Source organism: Protomyctophum bolini (genome assembly GCF_963924005.1).
Source record: "Protomyctophum bolini genome assembly, chromosome: 20".
Taxonomy (NCBI): domain Eukaryota; kingdom Metazoa; phylum Chordata; class Actinopteri; order Myctophiformes; family Myctophidae; genus Protomyctophum; species Protomyctophum bolini.
Window position 1 is genome coordinate 33,339,467 of NC_137881.1, and position 25,903 is coordinate 33,365,369.

General features: G+C 42.2%; 2 protein-coding genes across 2 annotated transcripts in view; both read right to left on the bottom strand.

Moving 5' to 3' along the window:
* Window positions 1-299: 299 nt before the first annotated feature.
* LOC308335346 (uncharacterized protein) lies at window positions 300-3,946 on the bottom strand (the record flags this gene model as incomplete). Its single annotated transcript, XM_080792366.1, has 12 exons — window positions 300-309; window positions 649-724; window positions 862-972; window positions 1,271-1,391; window positions 1,504-1,595; window positions 1,690-1,807; window positions 1,986-2,197; window positions 2,298-2,424; window positions 2,565-2,658; window positions 2,778-2,959; window positions 3,045-3,277; window positions 3,730-3,946. 12 exons carry the CDS (start codon window positions 3,944-3,946, stop codon window positions 300-302), a joined length of 1,593 nt encoding a protein of 530 aa, XP_080648492.1.
* A 1,317-nt stretch (window positions 3,947-5,263) lies between these two features.
* The window catches only part of LOC308335347 (uncharacterized protein), a gene marked incomplete at its 3' end in the record, with an annotated part of 92,776 nt that continues 72,136 nt past the window's right edge, over window positions 5,264-25,903 (bottom strand). Inside the window, exons 2-4 of the mRNA XM_080792367.1 lie at window positions 20,604-20,781; window positions 16,997-17,579; window positions 5,264-5,411 (exon numbers count right to left, since the gene is read on the bottom strand). Coding sequence (XP_080648493.1) covers window positions 5,264-5,411; window positions 16,997-17,579; window positions 20,604-20,721 — 849 coding nt within the window. The 5' untranslated portion in view covers window positions 20,722-20,781. The remainder of the gene's footprint in view (window positions 5,412-16,996; window positions 17,580-20,603; window positions 20,782-25,903) is intronic.

A 25,903-nucleotide genomic window follows, 5' to 3' on the forward strand; every position in this document is an offset into this window, starting at 1 on the left:
AGAGAGCTACCTCATGTTCTTATTTGATAAAATTTATAGGGATACAATATTTGCAGGGAATTCTGCAGTTGAAATTAACCAAATACCAACACGATAGCCATCACTTGAGAATTGCACAGATTGAGTTGTACTTACTTCCCGTCTGTGACAGAACGGTGCCCATCTGCGTTTGCACCTTTGCTACAGAGTCCTTTAAGAAGCCACAGTGCTGCATCATCTCCTTAATAAGAATATGCTTTTCCTCTGCTAGTCGTGATGCAAGCATCACCTGGTCAAAGAGCCGCTTCTTTGTTAGAATGTCAACACCATCTGTGAAGATATGACAACATTAATAATGATAACATTGATAAATACATACAATAAAAAGAAGGTCATGAAGTCTAATAAGAGATATATCATATTGAACACCTGTGTTCCGTTCCTGCCAAGGCCAAATCATGCTCTCTGCAACTTTGTTGGACAGATTATGCACGACAGAGCTTACATCCACAGGGCTGACATCAGGTTGTTGATTGTACCTATAATGTAAAATTTAAATAAGCATTGAGAATTTATCCTGAAGATTGAGGCAGAGCAGCATACAGATCACTATAATTATGATTATATATTTGGCAATCTATTAAGCATTCGAAAATATCCATTACATACCTCTCGACCTCATCTAACAACCTTTTCTTTTCCTGGCCAATCTTCTGGCTGATCTTCTGCCGCCTTTTATTGCGATCTGTAAAAGAGTAGAATTACAAAACACGATATTTTTCCACAAAGAAAGCTGAAATGACACCACACAACCAAATCAGTCCCTTAACAAACACAGACATACTGCAAGTGCCAGCTAAATGATTTCATTTTAAGACATACCATTTTGTCTGTAAATGTAATGTTTCTTCTGACAGATGCTCACAAAAAGGGATTCCATGGAGAGCTGCAAACCATGCACATCCAAGTCCACAGTCCTGGCTGTTGCACTTCCTAAGAAAAAATAAATACATTCTAGTTAAAATTCTTGTGAAGGTGAACGGTTCAGAAATGACAGAGTTACCGTGTGGGGGTCCCTCTACTGTACTTTCACACCCAAAATCACCATATATATATACAGTTAATATGTGCGTACGTGTTTGCGCACAGGTGTTTGTGCCCAGACGCACCCACCCACAGCTCCGTAAGGGAGTGGTTGCACCACTCAAAAATGTACTCATTGTCAGCAGTCAGATTGATTCTTCCCCCCACACACATTGTTGTGATGTCCATGTGAGGACATCGTTCTTACCGGCACTGGTGGCCCACTGCTTCACATCCACGACCCACTGTTGCAGCATGTCATCTGTGACCTTAAACTGTTCCTGCAGCTTCCCAAGTTCCTCCGTTACCGCCAAAGTCTTCTGGATGGTCTGCAAAATTGCAATACAGAATGCTGTCATTTACAAATGTGTTCATGAAATAGGATTTGAAGTTGAATCATGATCAGTTACACATTACGGCTTTTTTAAGAAACGAATATACCTTTTTGTATCGGGAAGACAACGCGGTGTGTAGGCCATTGGCTTTCCGGAGATTCCACCCCATGGCATGGACTGTGAGCATGTCAGTTCTTACTGTAAACACAAATCCAAATAAGATTGTTGAAAATGTTTAATGTACTGTACCTTTGCAGGCTAACAGTAGCAGGGGTTAAATAAGCTTACAAACCTGACTTCATCATATACTTGGTGGTCAAGGCACATCTGGACAGGAAACTGTTGACCTGCTCAACCTCTTCACCGAGAGTGGTCCCAACTCCCTCCTGGTTCCTCGCATTCCACTGGATCTATAGGAAGTATGAACAGTGTGGCCAAACGCAGGGTCAATATTGATGCATAGCCATAAGTCACTATAGTTATATAGTTTGAGTCAGTTCAGACCATTGTTCTGTGGCCAACATTGCCATGCATTGTGACAATCTAAATTACAAATTTACGTCAACATCAAGCAGTATGACGCATCACCTCGCATTTTGTAGTGTGTGCCTTAGCATGCATGACCGACAAGCAGGGTTTCATTCTCAGAAGGGGTCGAAGATGGCCCAGGTTCTCAGACACCTTCTCCAGGTAAGGTACGTATCTGCAGGTCACATCCATGGCCAAGAAGGTGGCACTCTTGTACTCTCGTTGGAGAAACATTGGGTAGGCAAAGATTTCTCCTCTGTACATATTCAGACCTTTGGGGGGGTGATTAGGAGCATATTATTGTGCTTGTAATAATCATGATATATATTCTTATGTTCAATTCATCAAGACTACATCAATACTAATACTAACCTCTAAGAAGGAATCCGTGCCTACAAACAGCAACTTCAATGCCTTCTTCGTCTAACGTGTTGGCCTGCTTAGACGTCTCCCTTGCAGCTCGCCAGTGCGAATTCCCGCACGTCGCTTTTCCCGCAGTCTACCAAATACATAGTTAGAACATACAGTTTTAATAGTTTATTAAAGACAATTGTCAATTGTGCAGGACTCAATGCTGAAACATAATTACTACAGTCAAGACTTTTTGGCTGAGCAATCTTTCACTCGTTTAAAACGTACACTTGGTAAAACTCCTCGGACATCCTCAACAAACGTCAACACCTCAGAGTCTTTTGCCAAGAACAAGCCATCAAAGAACCCTGGCTCTGCACTCCTATGTACACACATTTTCAAAACAAGGCCACAAAAGTTAGTCATTACATTCAACAGCTGAAGTGTCATCTTAAATAAACATTACGATAGTGTTTATAGGAATGACAAAGACAAACTAACTGGTTTGTTTGCTGGAACCTGTACAGTTTTCTGTTGCCATCAACTGAAACAGCCAGCATGTCCGGTGTGCAAGCAGGACAGACAAAGCGTTGTTCATCTCCGTGAAGCTGGTTCTCAACAGACTTGCAGTACATATACTGCAGAAAGCTTGTCTGAAAAGAACCTGCATTCACTTTGCCAGTCTGAAAAGATATAATAATGAATATGACTGCTACATAAATAAAATTAAATAAACTGGCTTAACGACATGACAAACTAATTACTTACTCTTCCAAACTGCCTTGTCCTCTGGTCCAACATGCTTGTGAAGGCTTGTCTAGACAACGCTGGAGCTGATGTCTTCATTGCCTCAAAGGAGTGGAAGACATCCTGGTGGAACAGCGTCTGGCCTTGCATGGTTCCAGGCCAGTAGCCACTTCTAATAAAGTCTCTGACCTCCGGAGACCACTGCTTAGAGCACCGTTTGCACGACAGCACTGGGAGGCGAAGATCATAGCGGCCTGAGAGTAAATGAGACATAACTTAAGAAATGTCTATTAAACACATACGGTGTGTGCATCTACATAGATTAAGACTTAAATTCCTACCATTTATGGTAACCAGTATGATGGCTCTACCAGCTGAGACTGCAACGTCAAACATGTCGCAGGTGCATATCTGTCCAGGATATGCTGTTGGCAGCAAACAATCTGAAAAGGTAAAGGACAATCAGGATGAAATGTTTGGGTTGTGTGAAGGTAATGGGATAACAGTTTTTAATGAGATCATGTTGTCCGTTAATTGAAAAATAGACCTTGTTCACAGATGGTATATTTCCCATCACTGAGATTCACCGACTCAGTTGGGGGAATGTATTTATAATAACCACACATGGTGGTTTGACGATTGTGCAGAGCGTGACGTTCATGTACCAAACGATCACATTCTGCACAAAACGACTCTGAAGGCATACATTCCCCACAACGGATGACAGCTTCTCTCAAGTGACAGTGTTGACACGTCTTCTCCCCGATGTCCTCCGCTGACAACAGGTTGTCCACATTGTGGTCTCTTGCCTGTTGCCAGCCTAGTTGGACGTCTTTCTGCCTTTGATGCCAAGTGGTAGAGACTGAGTCTGTTGGCTGCTCTACACAATCATACGCAGAGTCCCGAAGAATCTCCTCGAGCATCTGCGTATTAAACTCTTTAGGGGGAGAAACAAGAAAAATAAAAATAAAAACAAACATCACTGCCATAGTCTTCTTTGAAGAGTGTATTTTAAGTAGATTTAGACTCACCAGGTTCTTGATAGCTGAGACATGGTGTTGAGACAGATGGTGTAGTGGATGTAGCTGGTGTAGTTCCTGTGGGTCCGAATATTTTCAAACTATTAGCCAGCATAAATATCAAAACAAGAATTGATGAACAATTCATTACAAAGCCAAAAGTCCTGCTAAACGCATAGTAAACCAGAGGCCAACACCAAATGAATGTAATCTGTCTCTGCCGTCACTCATCCACGTAGCCCTGTCCAGTTGAAATTATAAATCTCTTTAGTAGGCTAGATGTATTTGGCCATGTATCCGTTACTATATTCCTTAAAACGACCGGATTAAGGTTGGTGAGGGGTGCATTAAGGGTTGGGAGAGGGTTAAGGTTAGGTTTAGGGGTGCTGCCCCGTGGGAGGTTAGGGTTTGAGATAGGCTGCGCCAGCGAGGGCTAGTCAGATACCGTCCAGAAACTACTTCATTTCAGCTCTAAAAATATCAGTATGAATGAATCTGCCCCTACTGTCGTTTATTTTGCAAAGAGGAGGCATAATCTCTCCTCATGCCGTTTCAAAGATGCATAACGCGGCTATAGTCGACCACCGCAACGCGTACGAAAATGCATTAACCACCGATGCCGTTAACTATTTTTAATATTTTTTTTAAGTTTTGGCTTCTGAAATTCTCTTCCTATTGTACCGCCTCCCGAGCGGCGACTGGCTACGTAGCTGCTTGTCCCTACCTACGTTACTGCCTCACACAGACCACCCTGCCCTGGTGCGGGAGGCAGTACAAGGGGAAGTCAATAAGGAAGTGAGAATTTCAGAGAAGCCAAAACTTAAAAAAAAAAAAGTAAATAGTTAACAGCATCAGCGGTTAATGCCATTTTGTACATGTTGCGGCGGTCTTCTATAGCCGCGTTATGCATCTTTGAATCATCTCACCAACACTCAAGCAGCACTGCCGCTCTCCATGCAAGCATCTGCAGCCTATGGAGGGCGGAATAAGCCGTCAGGGACCCTAGGGTACTGTACCTTCAAACTTCAGAAAAGGTAAACTAGGGTCCCGAAAGGGGCTAGCTTTCGGCCTGGTGGAGACAATACATATACCATCAAACGATTACCCTGGCCTATACATACTCCAAAGTCCAAACACTTCAATCGATCAAAATCACTACATACATTTTACTAGATGGAGACTAACCATAAGATGAAGCCTTTCTCTTGCGTTTGCTGGTGTTCACACGCATCCCATCAGCATCCCTCCTCGACCAGCTAACTTCAGGCGTCTTAGTAGACGCTGTAGCTTGGCTGGTACTAGCTTGGCTGGTAGCTTGGCTGGTACTAGCTTGGCTGGTAGCTTGGCTGGTAGCTTGGCGTCTAGCTCTCTATACGGACAAGTCATGAAATGTAGAGAAATAGACATCAACTAACTGGTAAATTAATTAAAAAAAAGTCACATTTATATAAAACGACAATGTACTTACCTCCGCCTCAATAAAAGCATCCCCAACCTCAGCAAGAGCTTCCAGTCTCTCCTTGCTAGACAATGACTTACTCTTTCTGTGTGTCGACATTTTACTGAAACAAAAAAACAAAACAAGATTGGGAACATAAAAAAGAAAGTGAAATTTCTCTCCCTCCGTTTCGTCCACTCCTTATGGATCTTTTGTATTCATGGACTTAACAGGATGAACATTATTACCTACAAATGTGTCTGTACAGGGACCCAAATTGTGTATCAGAGAAGATAGCAGTCAGGAGGATGAGACTAGTCATCAACACAGAGAACACCATGCAATAAAGCTTGTGCTGTGGTAAGCAAGTAAAGCAACACAGAGGCGTCAATCAGACCTACCTCTGGATGTGGTAAAGCACTAAAAGAAAAGGAAGCACCAAAGAGCTGGTCAGATGTGGAGAATCAGGACTGGAGACTCAACCCTCCAATGACGCAGTCGTCTGGATATATATGAGAGAGAGAGAGAGAGAGAGAGGTGTATTTATCACGTAGTACAAAATATAGACAATACATATCAAAGAACAAAAAGAAAATGCAAGGAAAGGAAGAAGCCAGCTGGCTTATTTGGAATCCTTTTCTGTATGGCAGAGGTCATTGATTTAAAACAGATTAAAAGTTCAATTAAGAATACAAAAGTTTACAAGTTTGGCAAAGGGGGGGAAGCTGTGCAATAAAGAAATAAACACAGACTGGAAATAAATAAACAATACAAACAACTAAGAGAGAGAGAGCTAATTACCATACATAACTACACCATTCACAAATCAACTGTGTTCACATGACTGACACTTGACTATGTAATGGGTATTGTACATTTGCTGTAAATATAGAATGTATACTTTTGTATTTGATTGGGTGTTTTTTAAACTATAGTGTCACTGTATTTTTTAGTAAAGTCTCCTGTGGACAAGTGGTGAAAACTAGCACTGTGCTATTAGCACTGTAAACGATGCATCTACAATTTGTACAACTGTGCAATGAGCAATGCAATTGTTATGTCCATATCAAATAAAATATAAACTATATACTGTATTCCTACTGAAACTACTCCACCACTGATGCCACTGATGCTAAAAAAACAAAAGCATGCTAACGAGCTTTAAAAAGAATGTAAGGACTACAGCTTTATTCGGATCCACATTAAAATCAAATGTATTTATATAGCACATTTAAAAGAAACTCTCATTGTATTAACGTGCTTCACAATAAAGTACAATACAATACAAGTCTTCCTGGGGTCCACACAAATGTGTGCCAGTGACGTGTCGACAACTAGCAGCTAACATGCTAAAGTGAAACAACGATAGTCACATTAATACCGTAGTGATTTTAATAACAAAAAAACTCACCTCGGCTTGAATAATGGTATTCACCGTAGAATAAACAAACTGTACGGTAGAATAAACAAACAAACAGTAGCAAACGTCCAGGAAAAATAAACTCCGTACACTACAGTCACGCTATGAGTATGAATGTAGGCTGGCTAGTGGCTAGGCTAAAGCGCTGCTGCTATTTATACTTGCCCAAAGCCTGAGGTCAGCAAAAACACTTCCGGTTCAGGGTCTTAATATTAAATAATAATAATAATAATAATACTACTAATAATAATACTACTACTAATAATAATAATAATTAAACACGATGGTCATGACATTTCGGTAGGCACAATTTTTTTTTAAATATAGTCTACATAAACAAATCATAATGCATGCACTAGCTGAAGGAAGATAAAAACGCATTATAATGTTATAATTTATGAATACACACATGGGTACTTTATTTTTGTAATCTGAACATTTGTGTAGACGTTCTCACAAAAGTACACAGTCAAATTATGTTTTGTATTTATTTATTGTATTTTACCGTGGCGTCACTGACGTAGAAGTGGATGGGGGGGAGATTTAGTATGCTATCCACGCAATGTACAACGTATGGAAGTGGATGGGGGGGGAAATCAGTATCGTATCCACGGTTTCACGGGAGGAATAGTACACTATACACGGAGTGGCATATGTGCCAATCCGTGTTATATCAACCTCTTTGGGTGCGACCGGGTTGAGCTTGCATACTACCATATGTTTCCTCAAATTATTTACATGATTAGCTTGTTATTTGACCGTGTTCAACCTAACGTGGATATTGTCCTCGCATCAAACAAACTTTATACTGAGCAGATTGGACCTTCCGTTCCAGAGAAATTCACTAAAACGTCTTAAAAACGAACATTAAAAAAGACGATTTTCCGCGATTTTCCCTCTTTCCTTTTTAACTAGTTTAATGACTGTCAGCTGATGACTATCATTGTAATGCAAATGAAAGAGAGATACAAACTACTGCTCTGCTTAAACTAGTGCATCAATGTTAACCACTTGGCTGTAGCTTTTAGCTAAACACTAAACAGAAAGCTGCACATGAGTTTAGCATTGGTAGCATCATAACACAACACCATTCTAGTCTGATGCAAGATGACATGATAGCTAACCTGCACTAGCATTGTTAACATAACAACACCAGCATGAAAACCCAGGGAAATCAGGCATATAATAATTATAATTAAGATTCATAGCCTTACCATATGCCTCCCCTGCTTCTAGGCCACCAGCACGTCCAGCAGCAATGGCGAAATAGGGGGAAAGAGGAGACCTGGGCACTTCCTGCTAAATCACACCATGCTTTTGACTCAATTGAAATATATTAGGTCAATGTGATTGAATCACTTTCAGAGCTTATACACAAAACATATAATCACGTTCTGTGGTCAAACATGAATTGTTGATGTTGAACACATAATCTGTTCATTTAATCTCAACATAGGAGTTTTCTTTTTTCATCAGTGTGGGTAAATACCTGGTAATATCATGGAAATAAGCCACGCTTCCGTTCACAGTACAGTTCCACCTTTCTTACAGGGTAACTTGAAAGGTTTTACCTGTTAACGTTTTGTAAATGTATGTGGTCCAACTGTGTAAATACCTAGTTATTATCTGTTATTTCCGGGTAACAAGTTCAAAATACACCATGATGGGTAATGGAGGAGGATCATAATGTACAATTACCAGGTAGGTACATGGTAATATCATGGAAATAGAACACACTTCCTTTCACAGTACAGTTCCTCCTTACTTACTGGGTACCTATCGGGTAATTACATTGTAGTTGTCAGGGAATTACTTGGTAACAACTGGCAATCTCCTGTAACTACCCATGTAAACACATTGAACACAGTTACCATATAATTACCTGGTAGTTGTCAGGAAAATACTTAGTAATTACCTAGTAATACTGGGTAACTTGCATGGTAGCAGAGTAAATATTTATAAATACTGGGTAGTTACCTGGTAAGTACACAGTAAATACTTATAACTACCGGTAACTATCTGGTAGTTGTTGACAATACTTGGTAATTACCTATAGGGTCTACATGGGTAACCTGCCTGGTCACAGAGTAAATACTTCAAATACCGAGAGGTTAACTGGTAATTACATAGTAAAAACCTATAAATACAGGGTAATTACCTGGTACCTAATGGGTAACTTACCTGGTAGCAGAGTAAATACTTATAAATAATGGGTAGTTACCTGGTAATTACATAGTAAAAACCTATAAATACAGGTTAATTACCTAGTAGTTGTCAGGAAAATACTTGGTAATTTCCTAGTAGCTACTGGGTAACTTGCATGGTAGCAGAGTAAATACTTATAAATACTGGGTAGTTACCTAGTAATTACACAGTAAATACTTATAAATACAGGGTAATTACTAGGTAGTTGTCAGGAAGATACTTGGTAATTACCTGGCAACTAGTGGGTCATTCACCATGGTAAGTTCCATGTAATTACCAGGTAATTATACAGTAGATAGTTATACATACAGGGTAATTACCTAGTAGTTGTCAGGGAAAATACTTGGTAATGACCTAGTAATTACTGCATAACTACATAGTAATTACCTGGTAGTTACCCGTAAAATGAAGGGTTACCAAAGTTCCTAGCAATGTTGTTTATTGCTCACAATAGTTTTTCTTTCATGAACCTCTTGAAATGTTGCATGCATGCTTAGATTTCCAGAGATGCTTCTGGTGAAATAATGCATCTGTGTAAATAGTGCCTGGTAAACTGTCGGTAGAGCATGAGACTCTTAATCTCAGGTCATCAATAACATCAAGCAAGTAGGCAGGTACTGTGGCTTAGCGGTGAAAGCGCCTGTCTTGTAAACAGGAGACCCTCCGTTCAAATCCCAGCAGTACCTCAGAAAGCAACTTTTTAACTATTGTGTATTGCCCACGATAGTTTTTCTTTCACAGACCTCTTTACATTCGGTGAAAGAATGGAGCTGTGAACATGGTACTCGTGCCTGGTTATCTCAGTCGGTAGAGCATGAGACTCTTAATCTCAGGGTCGTGGGTTAGAGCCCCACATAGGGCGAAGCCAATAGTAATTTCTAGATACGGGAAGTGTGGACTAAACTATTAGACTCTGATCATTTCAATATGTAGATGAGGTCCAGTTCAACTATATGCAAATATGCTACAAAGTGCAGAAAATGTGTCATAGCCCTGCTCTCTACAGGTTGAATGTGTCCACTAGGTTGCGCTGTTGGCTACAGTTCTAATCACAATGGAGACTTTTCTTGTTCCATATGTAAAATATAGCATGCAGGTTGAAATATGAATGTGTTTAGAACTTTAATAACTCATTTACTTTATCAGAGAAGAACATCTTCTATCTCTAACATCAGGCTTTTGGGCAGGTACTGTGGCTTAGCTGGTGAAAGCGCCTGTTTAGTAAACAGGAGACCCTGGGTTCAAATCCCAGCAGTACCTCAGAAAGCAAGTTCCTAGCAATGTTGTGTATTGCCCACAATAGTTTTTCTTTCACAGACCTCTTTACATTCGGTGAAAGAATGGAGCTGTGAACATGGTACTCGTGCCTGGTTAGCTCAGTCGGTAGAGCATGAGACTCTTAATCTCAGGGTCGTGGGTTCGAGCCCCACATCGGGCGAAGCCAATGGTATTGGTCATTTGATGATATGGGAAGTGTGGACTAAACTATTAGACTCTGATCATTTCAATATGTAGATGAGGTCCAGTTCAACTATATGCAAATATGCTACAAAGTGCATAAAATGTCTCATAGCCCTGCTCTCTACAGGTTGAATGTGTCCACTAGGTTGCGCTGTTGAATACAGTTCTAATCACAATGGAGACTTTTCTTGTTCCATATGTAAAATATGACATGCAGGTTGAAATATGAATGTAGAATTTTAATAACTCATGTACTTTATCAGAGAATATCTTCTATCTCTAACATCAGGCTTTTGGGCAGGTACTGTGGCTTAGCTGGTGAAAGCGCCTGTTTCGTAAACAGGAGACCCTGGGTTCAAATCCCAGCAGTACCTCAGAGAAGGAACGTCCTAACAATGTTGTTTATTGCTCACAATAGTTTTTCTTTCATGAACCTCTTGAAATGTTGCATGCATGCTTGGATTTCCAGAGATGCTTCTGGTGAAATAATGCATCTGTGTAAATAGTATGTGTGCCTGGTAAACTCACTCGGTAGAGCATGAGACTCTTAATCTCAGGTCATCAATAACATCATGCTAGTAGGCAGGTACTGTGGCTTAGCGGTGAAAGCGCCTGTCTTGTAAACAGGAGACCCTCCGTTCAAATCCCAGCAGTACCTCAGAAAGCAACTTTTTAACTATTGTGTATTGCCCACGATAGTTTTTCTTTCACAGACCTCTTTACATTCGGTGAAAGAATGGAGCTGTGAACATGGTACTCGTGCCTGGTTATCTCAGTCGGTAGAGCATGAGACTCTTAATCTCAGGGTCGTGGGTTAGAGCCCCACATAGGGCGAAGCCAATAGTCATTTCTAGATACGGGAAGTGTGGACTAAACTATTAGACTCTGATCATTTCAATATGTAGATGAGGTCCAGTTCAACTATATGCAAATATGCTACAAAGTGCAGAAAATGTGTCATAGCCCTGCTCTCTACAGGTTGAATGTGTCCACTAGGTTGCGCTGTTGGCTACAGTTCTAATCACAATGGAGACTTTTCTTGTTCCATATGTAAAATATAGCATGCAGGTTGAAATATGAATGTGTTTAGAACTTTAATAACTCATTTACTTTATCAGAGAAGAACATCTTCTATCTCTAACATCAGGCTTTTGGGCAGGTACTGTGGCTTAGCTGGTGAAAGCGACTGTTTAGTAAACAGGAGACCCTGGGTTCAAATCCCAGCAGTACCTAAGAAAGCAAGTTCCTAGCAATGTTGTGTATTGCCTACAATAGTTTTTCTTTCACAGACCTCCTTACATTTGGTGAAAGAATGGAGCTGTGAAGATGGTACTCGTGCCTGGGTAGCTCAGTCGGTAGAGCATGAGACTCTTAATCTCAGGGTCGTGGGTTCGAGCCCCACATCGGGCGAAGCCAATGGTATTGGTCATTTGATGATATGGGAAGTGTGGACTAAACTATTAGACTCTGATCATTTCAATATGTAGATGAGGTCCAGTTCAACTATATGCAAATATGCTACAAAGTGCATAAAATGTCTCATAGCCCTGCTCTCTACAGGTTGAATGTGTCCACTAGGTTGCGCTGTTGAATACAGTTCTAATCACAATGGAGACTTTTCTTGTTCCATATGTAAAATATGACATGCAGGTTGAAATATGAATGTAGAATTTTAATAACTCATTTACTTTATCAGAGAATATCTTCTATCTCTAACATCAGGCTTTTGGGCAGGTACTGTGGCTTAGCTGGTGAAAGCGCCTGTTTCGTAAACAGGAGACCCTGGGTTCAAATCCCAGCAGTACCTCAGAGAAGGAACGTCCTAACAATGTTGTTTATTGCTCACAATAGTTTTTCTTTCATGAACCTCTTGAAATGTTGCATGCATGCTTGGATTTCCAGAGATGCTTCTGGTGAAATAATGCATCTGTGTAAATAGTATGTGTGCCTGGTACTCACTCGGTAGAGCATGAGACTCTTAATCTCAGGTCATCAATAACATCATGCTAGTAGGCAGGTACTTTGGCTTAGCGGTGAAAGCGCCTGTCTTGTAAACAGGAGACCCTGGGTTCAAATCCCAGCATTACCTCCGAAAGCAAGTTCTTAACTATTGTGTATTGCCCACAATAGTTTTTCTTTCAGACCTCTTTACATTCGGTGAAATAATGGAGCTGTGAAAATGGTACTCGTGCCTGGTTAGCTCAGTCGGTAGAGCATGAGACTCTTAAACCTCAGGGTAGTGGGTTCTAGCCCCACATCGGGCGAAGCCAATTGTCATTTGATGATACGGAAGTGTGGACTAAACTATTAGATTCTGATCATTTCAATATGTAGATGAGGTCCAGTCCAACGATATGCAAATATACTACAATAGCCCTGCTCTCTACATGTTGAATGTGTCCAGTAGGTTGTGCTGTTGGCTAGTTCTAATCGCAATGGAGACTTTTCTTGTTCCATATGTAAAATATAGCATGCAGGTTTAAATATGAATGTGTTTAGAACTTTAATAACAAATTTACTTTATCAGAGAATAACATCTTCTATCTCTAACATGGGGCCTTTGGGCAGGTACAGTGGCTTACCTGGTGACCCTGGGTTCAAATCCCAGCAGTACCTCAGAAAGCAAGTTCCTAGCAATGTTGTGTATTGCCCACAATAGTTTTTCTTTCACAGACCTCTTTACATTCATTGAAAGAATGGATCTGTGAACATGGTACTCATGCCTGGTTAGCTCAGTCGGTAGAGCATGAGACTCAATCTCAGGGTCTTGACTCGTGGGTTCGAGCCCCACATCGGGCGAAGCCAATTGTCATTTGATGATACGGACGTGTGTACTAAACTATTAGAATCTGATCATTTCAATATGTAGATGAGGTCCAGTTCAACGATATGCAAATATGCTACAAAGTGCAGTGTGTCTTCTGTGTTTTCTTGTTCCATATGTAAAATATAGCACGCAGGTTTAAATATGAATGTGTTTAGAACTTTAATAACTCATTTACTTTATCAGAGAATAACATCTTCTATCTCTAACATCAGGCTTTTGGGCAGGTACTGTGGCTTAGCTGGTGAAAGCGCCTGTTTAGTAAACAGGAGACCCTGGGTTCAAATCCCAGCAGTACCTCAGAAAGCAAGTTCCTAGCAATGTTAAACTAGCTAAACTTTTTTAAACAAAATAAAGCAGCAAATGAAAAAATATATAACACTCATCTTTTACTTTCTCTAATAACCTAAAACATGAACCTTGGTTGAAAAACCCCAAAGTTGTCCTTTATGGTTTTAACATGAGGAGAAAAACAAAAGATCAGGAGTATGGAGGCCTCTATTGACAGGATTGATTTAATAGTTTATTAGACATGAATGTAAAAAAGCAACAGAGTTCAGTCAAACACTGATTCCAACAAAAATCACACTTGTGTGAAGTGAGGGGCGTTCTTATCCCATTCCATGCTCAGCCAATCAAATCATCACAAATGTCATTCCGGCCAATCACTTTTGCCGTCTTCACTTCTTCTGCCCTCACAATTTTATCCTCAATATTTACATCAGCCAATCAAATCATGGTTATGGGATGATGATCAGCCAATCAAATCATCGTGTTTGTGTTCACACAAAGACAAAGCCCAATAGGAGGAATTGGCGACCCTCAACAATAATCATCAAAAACAACAAAATATATCATTACAGGAAATAATAAAACACTAAATGTACACAGTGCGAGAAAGTTAGGAGGGGGCGTGGTCACCTGTTTAAAGGAGAAGCGATCATTTCCTCTCCACTGGGCCTGCTGAAATTTGGACTTTCAGGCCTATTTTAAAAGATGTAAGTGATCTGCATTTTTTGAGGGAAGGGGTCAGGGCATTCCACACCTGGGTGATCGTGCTGTAGAAGAATTTACCCATATTTGTTTTGAAATATAGGAGCAGTATAATAATCCATAATATTGTCCTTGTCTATCGACCTCCCTACGAACATACAGCTGTTTAATTTGATCCTCCCAGTGCGCTATTTTTTTAATTAATTCAAGTGTTGTTTATTCTCGAAATTACACTGAGTAATCAAACTCATTTTCAGTGTCGTCGAGTAATACAATATTATAGAAAAATCACAATACATCAGAAGATCAGGAAAAGAAACATATACGTTACATAGGTTTACAAAAAAAAAATCTAAGACAAATTTCAAAACGATCTAAAAACAGTTACATATTGTGGGGATCTATATGCTCACCAAGGTTATAAAACGACTTAAGGGTACCAATGTGGTCAGTTTCAATGTCATTTGGCAGGTCATTCCATGTATTAGGGCCACAGAAGTCAAAAGCAAGTTCAGAGCTAACTTTTGGTACCTGGCATTTGGGGAAACTACTTGACCGGGTGCGGGTGTACTTCAGAAAAGATGAGATGGATTTAGGACAATCTCCAAGTATGGCTGTCAGGGAGGACCATCCAACCTTGTTATATAAGATACATTGGTGAGTACCTTAGCTATCACCCGTAATAAATAAATCTTTACATTGGAAAGGCTTTTCTCCAGTGTGGACACGAAGGTGTGTCTTCAGGAGAGATGAGATTCTGAAACCCTTGTTACATGTTTACATTAGAAAGGTTTTTCTCCAGTGTGGACATTAAGATGTGACTTCAGATGACTTGTCTTACTGAAACTCTTGTCACAAAGTTTACATTGGAAAGGTTTTTCTCCAGTGTGGACATACTGGTGTCTGTTCATGTCATCTGAACGAATGAAACTCTTGTCACAATGTTTACATTGGAAAGGTTTTTCTCCAGTGTGGACACAAAGGTGTTGCTTTAGGTTACCTGACCGACTGAAACTCTTGTCACAATGTTTACATTGGAAAGGTTTTTCTCCAGTGTGGACACTCTGGTGTGTCTTCAGGCGAGATGACCATCTGAAACTCTTGTCACAATGTTTACATTGGAAAAGTTTTTCACCAGTGTGGACACTCTGGTGAGTCTTCAGGTGAGATGACTGTCTGAAACTCTTGTCGCAATGTTTACATTGGAAAGATTTTTCTCCAGTGTGGACACGAAGGTGTGACTTCATCTGACTTGTCTTAATGAAACTCTTGTCACAAAGTTTACACTGGAAAGGTTTTTCTCCAGTGTGGACATAAAGATGTGACTTCAGATGACTTGTCTGCCTGAAACTCTTGTCACAATGTTTACATTGGAAAGGTTTTTCACCAGTGTGGACACTCTGGTGAGTCTTCAGGTGAGATGACTGTCTGAAACTCTTGTCGCAATGTTTACATTGGAAAGATTTTTCTCCAGTGTGGACACGAAGGTGTGACTTCATCTGACTTGTCTTAATGAAACTCTTGTCACAAAGTTTACACTGGAAAGGTTTTTCTCCAGTGTGGACATAAAGATGTGACTTCAGATGACTTGTCTTAATGAAACTCTTGTCACAAAGTTTACACTGGAAAGGTTTTTCTCCAGTGTGGACATGAAGATGTGACTTCAGATGACTTGTCTGCCTGAAACTCTTGTCACAATGTTTACATTGGAAAGGTTTTTCTCCAGTGTGAACACTCTGGTGTGTCTTCAGCTGAGATGACCGTATGAAACTCTTGTCACAATGTTTACATTGGAAAGGTTTTTCTCCAGTGTGAACACTCTGGTGTGTCTTCAGCTGAGATGACCGTGCGAAACACTTGTCACAATGTTTACATTGGAAAGGTTTTTCTCCAGTGTGGACATGAAGATGTGACTTCAAATGACTTGTCTTTCTGAAACTCTTGTCACAAAGTTTACATTGGAAAGGTTTTTCTCCAGTGTGGACATGAAGATGTGACTTCAGATGACTTGTCTGTCTGAAACTCTGGTCACAATGTTTACATTGGAAAGGTTTTTCTCCAGTGTGAACACTCTGGTGTGTCTTCAGCTGAGATGACCGTCTGAAACTCTTGTCACAATGTTTACATTGGAAAGGTTTTTCTCCAGTGTGGACACGAAGGTGGTAACAAAGAGTACTTGAAAACTTGAAACTCTTGTCACAATGTTTACATTGGAAAGGTTTTTCTCCAGTGTGGACACGAAGGTGTGACTTCAGATTACTTGAAAACTTGAAACTCTTGTCACAATGTTTACATTGGAAAGGTTTTTCTCCAGTGTGGACATACTGGTGTCTGTTCATGTCATCTGAACGAATGAAACTCTTGTCACAATGTTTACATTGGAAAGGTTTTTCTCCAGTGTGGACACAAAGGTGTTGCTTTAGGTTACCTGACCGACTGAAACTCTTGTCACAATGTTTACATTGGAAAGGTTTTTCTCCAGTGTGGACACTCTGGTGTGTCTTCAGGCGAGATGACCATCTGAAACTCTTGTCACAATGTTTACATTGGAAAAGTTTTTCTCCAGTGTGGACACGAAGGTGTGTCTTCAGGTGAGATGACTGTCTGAAACACTTGTCACAATATTTACATTGGAAAGGCTTTTCTCCAGTGTGGACACGAAGGTGGTAACAAAGAGTACTTGAATCCTTGAAATTCTTGTCACAATGTTTACATTGGAAAGGTTTTTCTCCAGTGTGGACACGCTGGTGATTCTTCAAAGTACTAGAATAACTGAAACTCTTGTCACAATGTTTACAGTTAAAGTGTTTTTCTCCAGTGTGGACACGCTGGTGTTTCTTCAGGGAACCTGAGTCTCTGAAACTCTTGTCACGCCGGTCGTCATCATCGTCTTCACTGGTCTCCTCCCAATCATCACTGTCTTCAGTGACTTCAGTGTCAGATTCAAGTTCAACTTCAACCTCAGAGCAGTGGGAAGATTTTTCTTCTTCATCATACTTTTCATCATCACCTTTCACTGCTAGTAATGTCAACGTTGACCCAACAGGTTCCTCTGGTCTTTGAAGTAGTTCCTCCTGTTCCTCTTTAAGCTCTTCCTCTTTAATGTGTGGAGGCTCTGGTTCCTCCTGGAGCAGACTGGGGCTCCTCTCCTGTTCAGGAGAAACCTCTTCTTTACACACAACCATGTGCAGGATGTCTAGGAGCAGAAACATAACATGATGGTCAACACTGGATTCCTAAAATGTAAATCCATTCTTCTTCCATGTTCCATGTACAAAATGAGCTATTACCTACGGAGATAAGATTGACTACACCGTTACTAACTACAGGTTATTACTGTTTTGAAAGTTTTGGCAAAATACATTGTTTCTTCAGGAACAATATTTTCTAGTTTGCCATTGTTACAGTGAAAATAAGACATTGTGGCAGCCCCACAGAACAGAACATATTAACTCATAGAATGCTGAAAGCGTTTTTAAACGTTTTATTATAGCCACCCCTAAGAAGCGCATAACGTTTTTATACGTTTTATGGTCCAAAAAACGTTTTTTTATTGATTACTATAGTTCAACTATATTTGCGCCCGGACAACTCATAATGTAACACCGATCGGCTCTAAAAAGAGTTAAAACCCCCCCCTGCTGAAAAGAGGTGTTGGTCTGAGAAGCGTCTGGCACCGCCTATTGGTTGGTCTATGCGAGGACGTACGACGTAATGGATACGGCCGTCCGGCATAGACCAACGCAGATGTCAGGGGATCTAAAATGGATGGGACAATGCTCTTGTTTGTGTGAATACACTCGATTCCCCCTCCCCTCCTGTTTCTACATGGTTTCTCCCGAGGGAGAATGGTGGGGGGGGGGTCTCTTCCTCTTGGATCGCATTGGCAGTTCCCCCCCCACTCCCGAGTCCCCACTGCTTTCAACTGCAAGGCTTGCACTCTCATTCTCGGAACAAGATACAACGCGATTTGCTCTCTGCCCGTATATAAACCTGCAACGATCGGCATTTGATTTCATAACGTAACGTTTGCCAGACACATGTGGAGTTAGTCATGGACAGATTGCACATCATTATCGAGGGCCCGCCATGATACGTTGGTCGCTGATCGCAAGCCGTACTGCTGCTGCGCTGCTCGCATCCAACCATCCAATCCATCCCCCTTTCTCGTTACAACAGGCTATTATAAACTCACCGTCGAGCAGCCTGCCCTGCACCTAATGTGATAAAATGAACGGCAGGACAAAATCGGATCGATTATTATCTGTCTATCAGCAAAATACGGGTGTTTGTCTTGCAACGACAGGTGGTGCTTTCTCGTTTTTTTTCTTCCAAATACGTTGACGTGCTGCTTCTGCTGCTGCCGCATCCATCTCGTTGTTTTTCTTGTTGTTTTTTTTCCCAAACATGTCCAGACACAATCCGATCCAGTCTCGCGTCTCACCTTATAGATACGCGAGACTGGATCGATGAGGTTAGTGGTATGTCTGGACATGTTTGGAGCGGCACACGACAATCGACAATAATGTTGATTATGCAAGATCATTTCCTCAAAGCCTAGTTGCCCCCCCCCCCCCCGTTACTGCGATTGTTTGTAGCTCGAATCACAGAATGAGTTCAATGAGCGTAGGGAGAGGGCACATATGGGGCTACGATTGAAGAAAGTTTCCAAGTCCGTTTTATGATCAGATAATGTGCATCAAGACTCTCTGCTTTCATAAGAAAAAAACTAATACTGTAATTGCGAATGCAATGAGCACTTACTATGAGACCTAGCAGATCACGTCTGTCTGTCTGTCTGTCTGTCTGTCTGTGTGTGTGTGTGTGTGTGTGTGTGTGTGTGTGTGTCTGTCTGTCCCGCTTACTGTATATGTGGACCTGGCCCTTTTGTGCCCATATATGGAGCTGAGTGATTTGTGAGTCATGGTGACATGAGTGTGATGGCGTGGTCCTGCTTTGGGGACTCCTTATATGGTTATGGCTGAGTCATGGTGACATGAGTGTGATGGCGTCTTTTGTGACCATATATGGAGCTGGCGTGGTCCAAGCACTAACTATGACACCCTGCAGATCATGTCTGTAATTTATTCTAATTGTTATTGCAATTTACGATCTGCGTTCGCCTTCCGCGTTCGCGCGTCTTACTCGTAATAATAAAAATCACACCCCTGTGAAGTGAGCAGTGCAATGTTGTGAAGTGAGCAGTGCAACATTGCACTGCTCACTTCACTGGGGTGTGATTTCTATTATTATTACAGTATTAGTATTTTTCTTATGAAAGCAGAGAGTATTCTGTTTCATACGGTATATAGTATGTACATGTCGCTATAGGCCTTATTTTGTGAATATTTAGTTGTTAGGTCCATGCTCTCTAAAATTATCTTTTTCAGAGAACTTTAGAGATGGCATGGGCCTGAATAACTATTATTCACAAAATAAGGCCTATAGCGACATGTACATACTATATACCGTATGAAACAGTCGACTCTCTGCTGTCATAAGAAAAATACTAATACTGTAATAATAATAAAAATCACACCCCTGTGAAGTGAGCAGTGCAATTGCACTGCTCACTTCACAGGGGTGTGATTTTTCTGGGTGGTATTTTTCTTATGAAAGCAGAGAGTCTACTGTTTCATACGGTATATAGTATGTACATGTCGCTATAGGCCTTATTTTGTGAATAATAGTTCTTCGGGTCCATGCCTTCTCTAAAGTTCTCTGGTGGGCGCAAGCTGCATTCAATAGCCAATTAGTGACAAACTGTATATGTGTACAATGTGTACTGTTTTCCTCCTAAAAGTAGACATTCAGGGCTTTCATTCGGTATATGGTTTGTATAGGATATTATTTGTGCTCAATTTTATATCGGTCTTTTGAACAAAAAAAACTGAACTGAAATGTCTGTCAACTTCAGGCCTCCATATCTCTGTTGTTTTTTTTCACAAGCAGCGTGCAGGCAAAAGCAGGTGTTAGAAAAAGGTCAATATCTCCAGAATGGAAGATGGTAGAATCATAATTTTTTTTTTAAATTGAAGTGGACAAGTTGGGCTTTCTTTTTATTTATGCGATTGTGATTCTCGCTATAAGAGGCCCCTCGCTGTGGGCCCCCCAAAAAGTTCAAAAAGCCCATGTTAAGCCTTCAGCACCAGTAAGCCATGGTCCGCTAGAACCTGTAGCAGTTAAAGTGTTAAAGAAAGGAAGAGAACATGAAACTTACTGAGGTGTGGCTGGTCTTCAGCTTCCTGTTTAATAGAAATGGCTTCAGCTTCCTGTTTAATAGAAACGTCCCTGGCTGAGTCTGGAGAGTCCATCTTCACCTGGGAGTGATGTATCATGGGTATTGTAGTTCTTATGAGTCTGAAGAGTTCGTCTTCACCTGCAGTCTGGACTCCGGTCTGAAATCAAGTGAATAAGGAAGGACTTTAATAACTGGAGACCTATAGTCCGGCAGCCAGGGGTGGGGAGTGGGAAATGTGTTTTTATTGGCCTAAAATATTGCCTATATACTTAAAAATATTTTTTTAAGTAGTCCACTTGCTGACCGGTTGTTGGTATTGAGCAATTTATTTTATAAGGTTTTATCTGTTATTTACGCTCCCCTTGGGGTTTTATTGTATATTATCTCCCTGCTCTTAATGTTTTACGATGGTGTTTAATCGTGCCGAGCAGGGAGAAAATGCAGCAGAGCCGAAGCCAAGTCTAATGCACACTTGTATTCTCATTCTCTAATAAATATTGGTTAAATCTATTTGTGAGTTGCCAACTCTCCAACATTTACATTTTTTAATTCAGGATTCAGTGGGTTGTGCGGAGTGTGGTGAGGAACAACAAGCCAATACCGTGTTAAGATGTGTTACAATGGTGTGTGTTAATAATAATAATAATAATAAAACTTTATCTGTATAGCACCTTTCATGACATGAAATGCAGCTCAAAGTGCTTTACAAAACAATGGAGAATAAAAGAAAAGCAAGGCAACGACATTAAAAAACAAGCAGTAATGCAATACAGTGAGGACATGAATAACAAAAAAAAATAAAAGATCAATTAAAAGCAATGTTGTAGAAGTGGGTCTTGAGCTGAGCTTTAAAAATGTCTACAGAGGCTACAGAGGTGTTAGGGTTACATTTCAATGGTGTGTGCACGACAACACAATTGGACAGTAACCAAAGTCGACTTCTCAACAAGTCGACTTCATTGTCACAAGTCAACTCGCACCAGGAGAAGTCGAAAAGATAATTAAACTAGAAAGTGGCCCTCGGGGCACAGGTCAGGTTGTGGCCTCCTGGTGGCGCTATAACAGGCCAATGTGAAAAGGGTGGGATATAATCCTCAGCCTAGTAAGACAGTGTGTGTGATAGATTTCACGTAAATTGCATGCTGCGTTGCTGCGTTCATGATTTGAGGCTTTTTGTTAAAAATGGGCCAATCTTGCAAACTTTGAAAGCAAATTATAGCCAATTAGGATGGAATATGCAGATCCGACTTGAGCACATGACTGTAGAGATACTGTTTAAGAATCTGCGATATGTTTGGACTGAATGAGGAGGAGTATTATAAAAAAAATGTGTTTTACAAAAGCTGCCTCATGGTGGCTCTATAATAGGCCGCTCTAGAAAATGACAGAGGTTCATCGTTGGCATCCAGGGAGTGTGTGTGCAAAGTTTGGCATCGACCGGGTTAACGGTGCTGGAGATTAGCTGGTAACGGAAAGATGGACGGAAGGACGGACACACACACACACACACGGACGGAGTGCAAAACACTCTCTCCCCATGCCTTTGGCCTGGTGGAGACAAAAATCAGATCAGATGTACGTGTTAACATAAATCCTGCTCATTTACAAACTATGTTTGCACCTTTGACAACCTGCAGCTTGAAAAGGCCTTCAGCTCATCTCTGAACATGGTAGAATCTGCACCTGGCTCGCTGATAACAAAAACTATCATTACACCTGGGAAAAACTGAATCTAACTGAATCTTTGGATCAAATAGTAAGCTCAAAAAGGCAGATGGCTTCATGGTTAGAGTGGGTGACAATAATATCATCCTGGAGGCAAAGAAAACTCAAAGAACAATTCCTATACAGGATCTCCTCACTCTCACTGGTCAACAAAAACACCATGAAGACCCTAACAGGAGCCCTCCTGTTAGGGTTGTTTACTCGTATATTGCGGCCCCTGATACTGCTGTTCGCAGCGGGTGGGGTTTCCTGCATATCCCTCGGTGCGTTCGCATACGGTGAGTGGGGTGGTAATTGAGCTACTATGGCGTCCTACGTCTGCTGCTGTTGTCAGGCAGCCATGGACCCCCGTGATTGTGGTGTGATTGTGGTATGAGGGGAAAGACTACAGAGTCGAGAGGTGATGACATCACGGGGAGCGACCGGGCAGAGATGGGCTTGAGAGACAGGAACAGACAGACAGGTTGTTTACATGTTACCAGTGAGTTAATAAATACTATCCACGTTAAGTACAGTCGGACTCACGCGTATGTTATTCACTAACACGACATGGTGTCAGAAGTCCTGTAGTTGATGTGGAGTGGAGAAAGTCGTTGTACACGAAGCCAGAAGTAAAGAAAGTCGGGGAGTGAAGGACGTTATGATTACCGGGGACGGAGGCGCGGCCGGCGGGGCGCCGGCAGTGGCTGCACCGAGAGTCGCCGCGGGACCGTGCGCTACGTTCAATATCCAGCCACCGGAGTCCTTTGACGTTTCGAGGCTGAAAGAGTGGGACAAATGGATCCGGAGATTTGAGAGATTTCGCCTGGCAAGTAACCTTGATGCAAGTTCTGAAGACAATCAAGTAAACACATTGATTTATTGCATGGGAGATGAGGCGGATGATATTCTCCGTGGGCTGACTCTGACGGACACTCAAAGAGTCACATACCAAGGAGTGCGGGAAGGATTTCAAGGCTTCTTTGTGGTAAAGAAAAATGTGATTTATGAGCGTGCTCAGTTTAACATCAGAAACCAGAGAGAAGGGGAGAGTGTTGATTCATGTGTCACTACACTATATGCGCTGGCAGAGCATTGTAACTATGGCGTGTTGCACAATGAACTGATCAGAGACAGAATTGTTGTCGGACTGCAAGACAAGGGGCTGTCAGAACGCATGCAGTTGGACGCGGATCTAACTTTGGATAAAGCCATAAGAATGGCTCGGCAGAGTGAGGAGGTGAAACGGCAGCAGCGGTCTTTGCGAGGGGACACCACCAGATCAGAAGCAGGTGAGGCTAGATCTGTTGACAGAGTGTTCAAGAGGAACTTCAAGACTGCTAAAAACAAGCCTCACTATGCTAGTAGCCAGACAAGCAGGCCAAACAGTACTCAGTACAACACAGACAAGGGTGCACAGTCACAGTGTGCTCAATGTGGAAGTTTTCCATCCCATCCAAAACGCGATTGTCCTGCTGCTGAAGTGAAGTGTCATGCATGTGGGAGGAAGGGACATTTCAAACGTGCATGTAGGTCCAGACATGTGCACGAGGTTGAAGAGGATGAGGATGAGGAGGAAATCTTCCTCGGCAGCGTCACGGCAGATGTCGTCACGGCAGATGGTGACCCGTGGATGGTCAACATTGACATTCATGAGAGTAATGTGAGGTTCAAAATTGATACGGGTGCCGATGTCACAGTGTTGCCTCACACTGTGTTCCAAAACACATGTGGGGACAATCCACCTATACTCAAAAAAGCAACAAGACCACTCTTGGGACCGGGAAGGAGTCCACTCGACGTGGTGGGCGTCGCCAGGCTGCTGCTGAGGAGAGGTGAGAAGGAAGAGATGGAGGATGTATACATTGCTCGTCATGTGCAAACTGCCTTGCTGGGAAGATCTGTGAGCTGTAGGCTGGGGCTTGTTGCGCGCCTAGACAGTGTCACTATGGAGACATTAAAGGAGAACTACCCAAAATTATGCACTGGGCTCGGAGAGGTGCGGCAGCCATATGCCATCAAGCTGAGGCCAGAGGCCGAACCGTTCTCACTCAAAACACCTAGGAGGATTCCATTGCCTCTAATGGACAAAGTCAAGCAAGAACTGTCCCGCATGGAACGACTTCAGGTTATAAGCAGAATTGAGGAGCCGACGGACTGGTGCGCTGGCATCGTGGTGGTGCCCAAGAAGACAGGTGCTGTACGCATATGTGTCGATCTCACCAAACTCAACGAGTCAGTATGTAGGGAGAAGTTCATAATGCCGTCAGTGGAGGAGACACTGGGGATGCTGGCCGGTGCCAGAATCTTCAGTAAGCTGGATGCAAACATGGGGTTTTGGCAAATCCCCCTAACAGCAGATTCAATGAAGCTGACAACGTTCATTACACCCTTCGGGCGCTATTATTTCAGGAGACTACCTTTCGGAATTGCATCCGCCCCTGAACACTTCCAGAACCGCATGGTGACGGAGGTCACAGACGGTCTGGAGGGCGTTGTTTGTCACATGGACGACGTCTTGGTGTGGGGCCAAACACAAGAGGAGCATGACGCTCGCCTGCATGCTACGCTGGAGAAGATGCAGAAGGCAGGCATCACTTTGAACGTTGATAAGTGCGACCTGTCAAAGTCAGAAGTGACCTTTCTGGGCCACGTGATCTCTACCAGTGGCATCAGCCCAGACCCGGGCAAGACAGAGGCTGTGAGGAAAATACAGGAGCCAACAACTGTGACCGAGTTGAGAAGTTTTCTTGGGATGCTGAATCAGCTCGGGAAGTTTGTGCCGCAGCTGGCTCAGAGAGACAAGCCTCTGCGAGATCTCCTGTCGAAAAAGAACTGCTGGGTGTGGGGCGTCGACCAGGCAAGAGCCTTTCAGGATCTAAAGGACGCACTGACGTCTACACCAGTGCTATGTACGATCCCAACAGGGAGTGCAAAGTCTCAGCAGATGCGTCATCGTACGGATTGGGAGGAGTGCTGCTCCAAAAATGGGACGAGGACTGGAGGCCAGTAGCCTACATGTCGCGGCCTCTTACACCAACAGAGCAGAGATATGCGCAAGTGGAAAAGGAGGCTTTGGGGCTGACCTGGGCCTGTGAGAGGTTCCGCAACTTCCTCATTGGAACGCACTTTCAGATGGAGACGGACCACAAACCTCTCCTGAGTCTTCTGGGGACTCAGGCACTGGATGCTCTACCCCCCCGGATCCAACGCTTCAGAATGCGTCTGATGCGCTACTCCTACTCTATCTCTCATGTGCCGGGGAAGCACCTGTGGACAGCCGATACGCTGTCACGAGCTCCTGTTAAGAGAGAAGGGACGTCGGCGGACAAGGAGCTGTTTGAGGATACAAATATATATGTGGATATGGTACTGGAGAACCTACCTGCGAGCACTGCTTACCTGGAAGAGCTGAGAGTGCAGCTGCGGGAGGACAGTGTGTGTGCACGAGTAATGCAACTATGTGCAGAAGGCTGGCCAGCACACAGTTTCAAGGAACCAGGACTCAAACTGTACTGGGCAGAGCAGGCGTTCCTTACAATCCAGGAGGGTGTCCTGCTGAAGGGAGACAGACT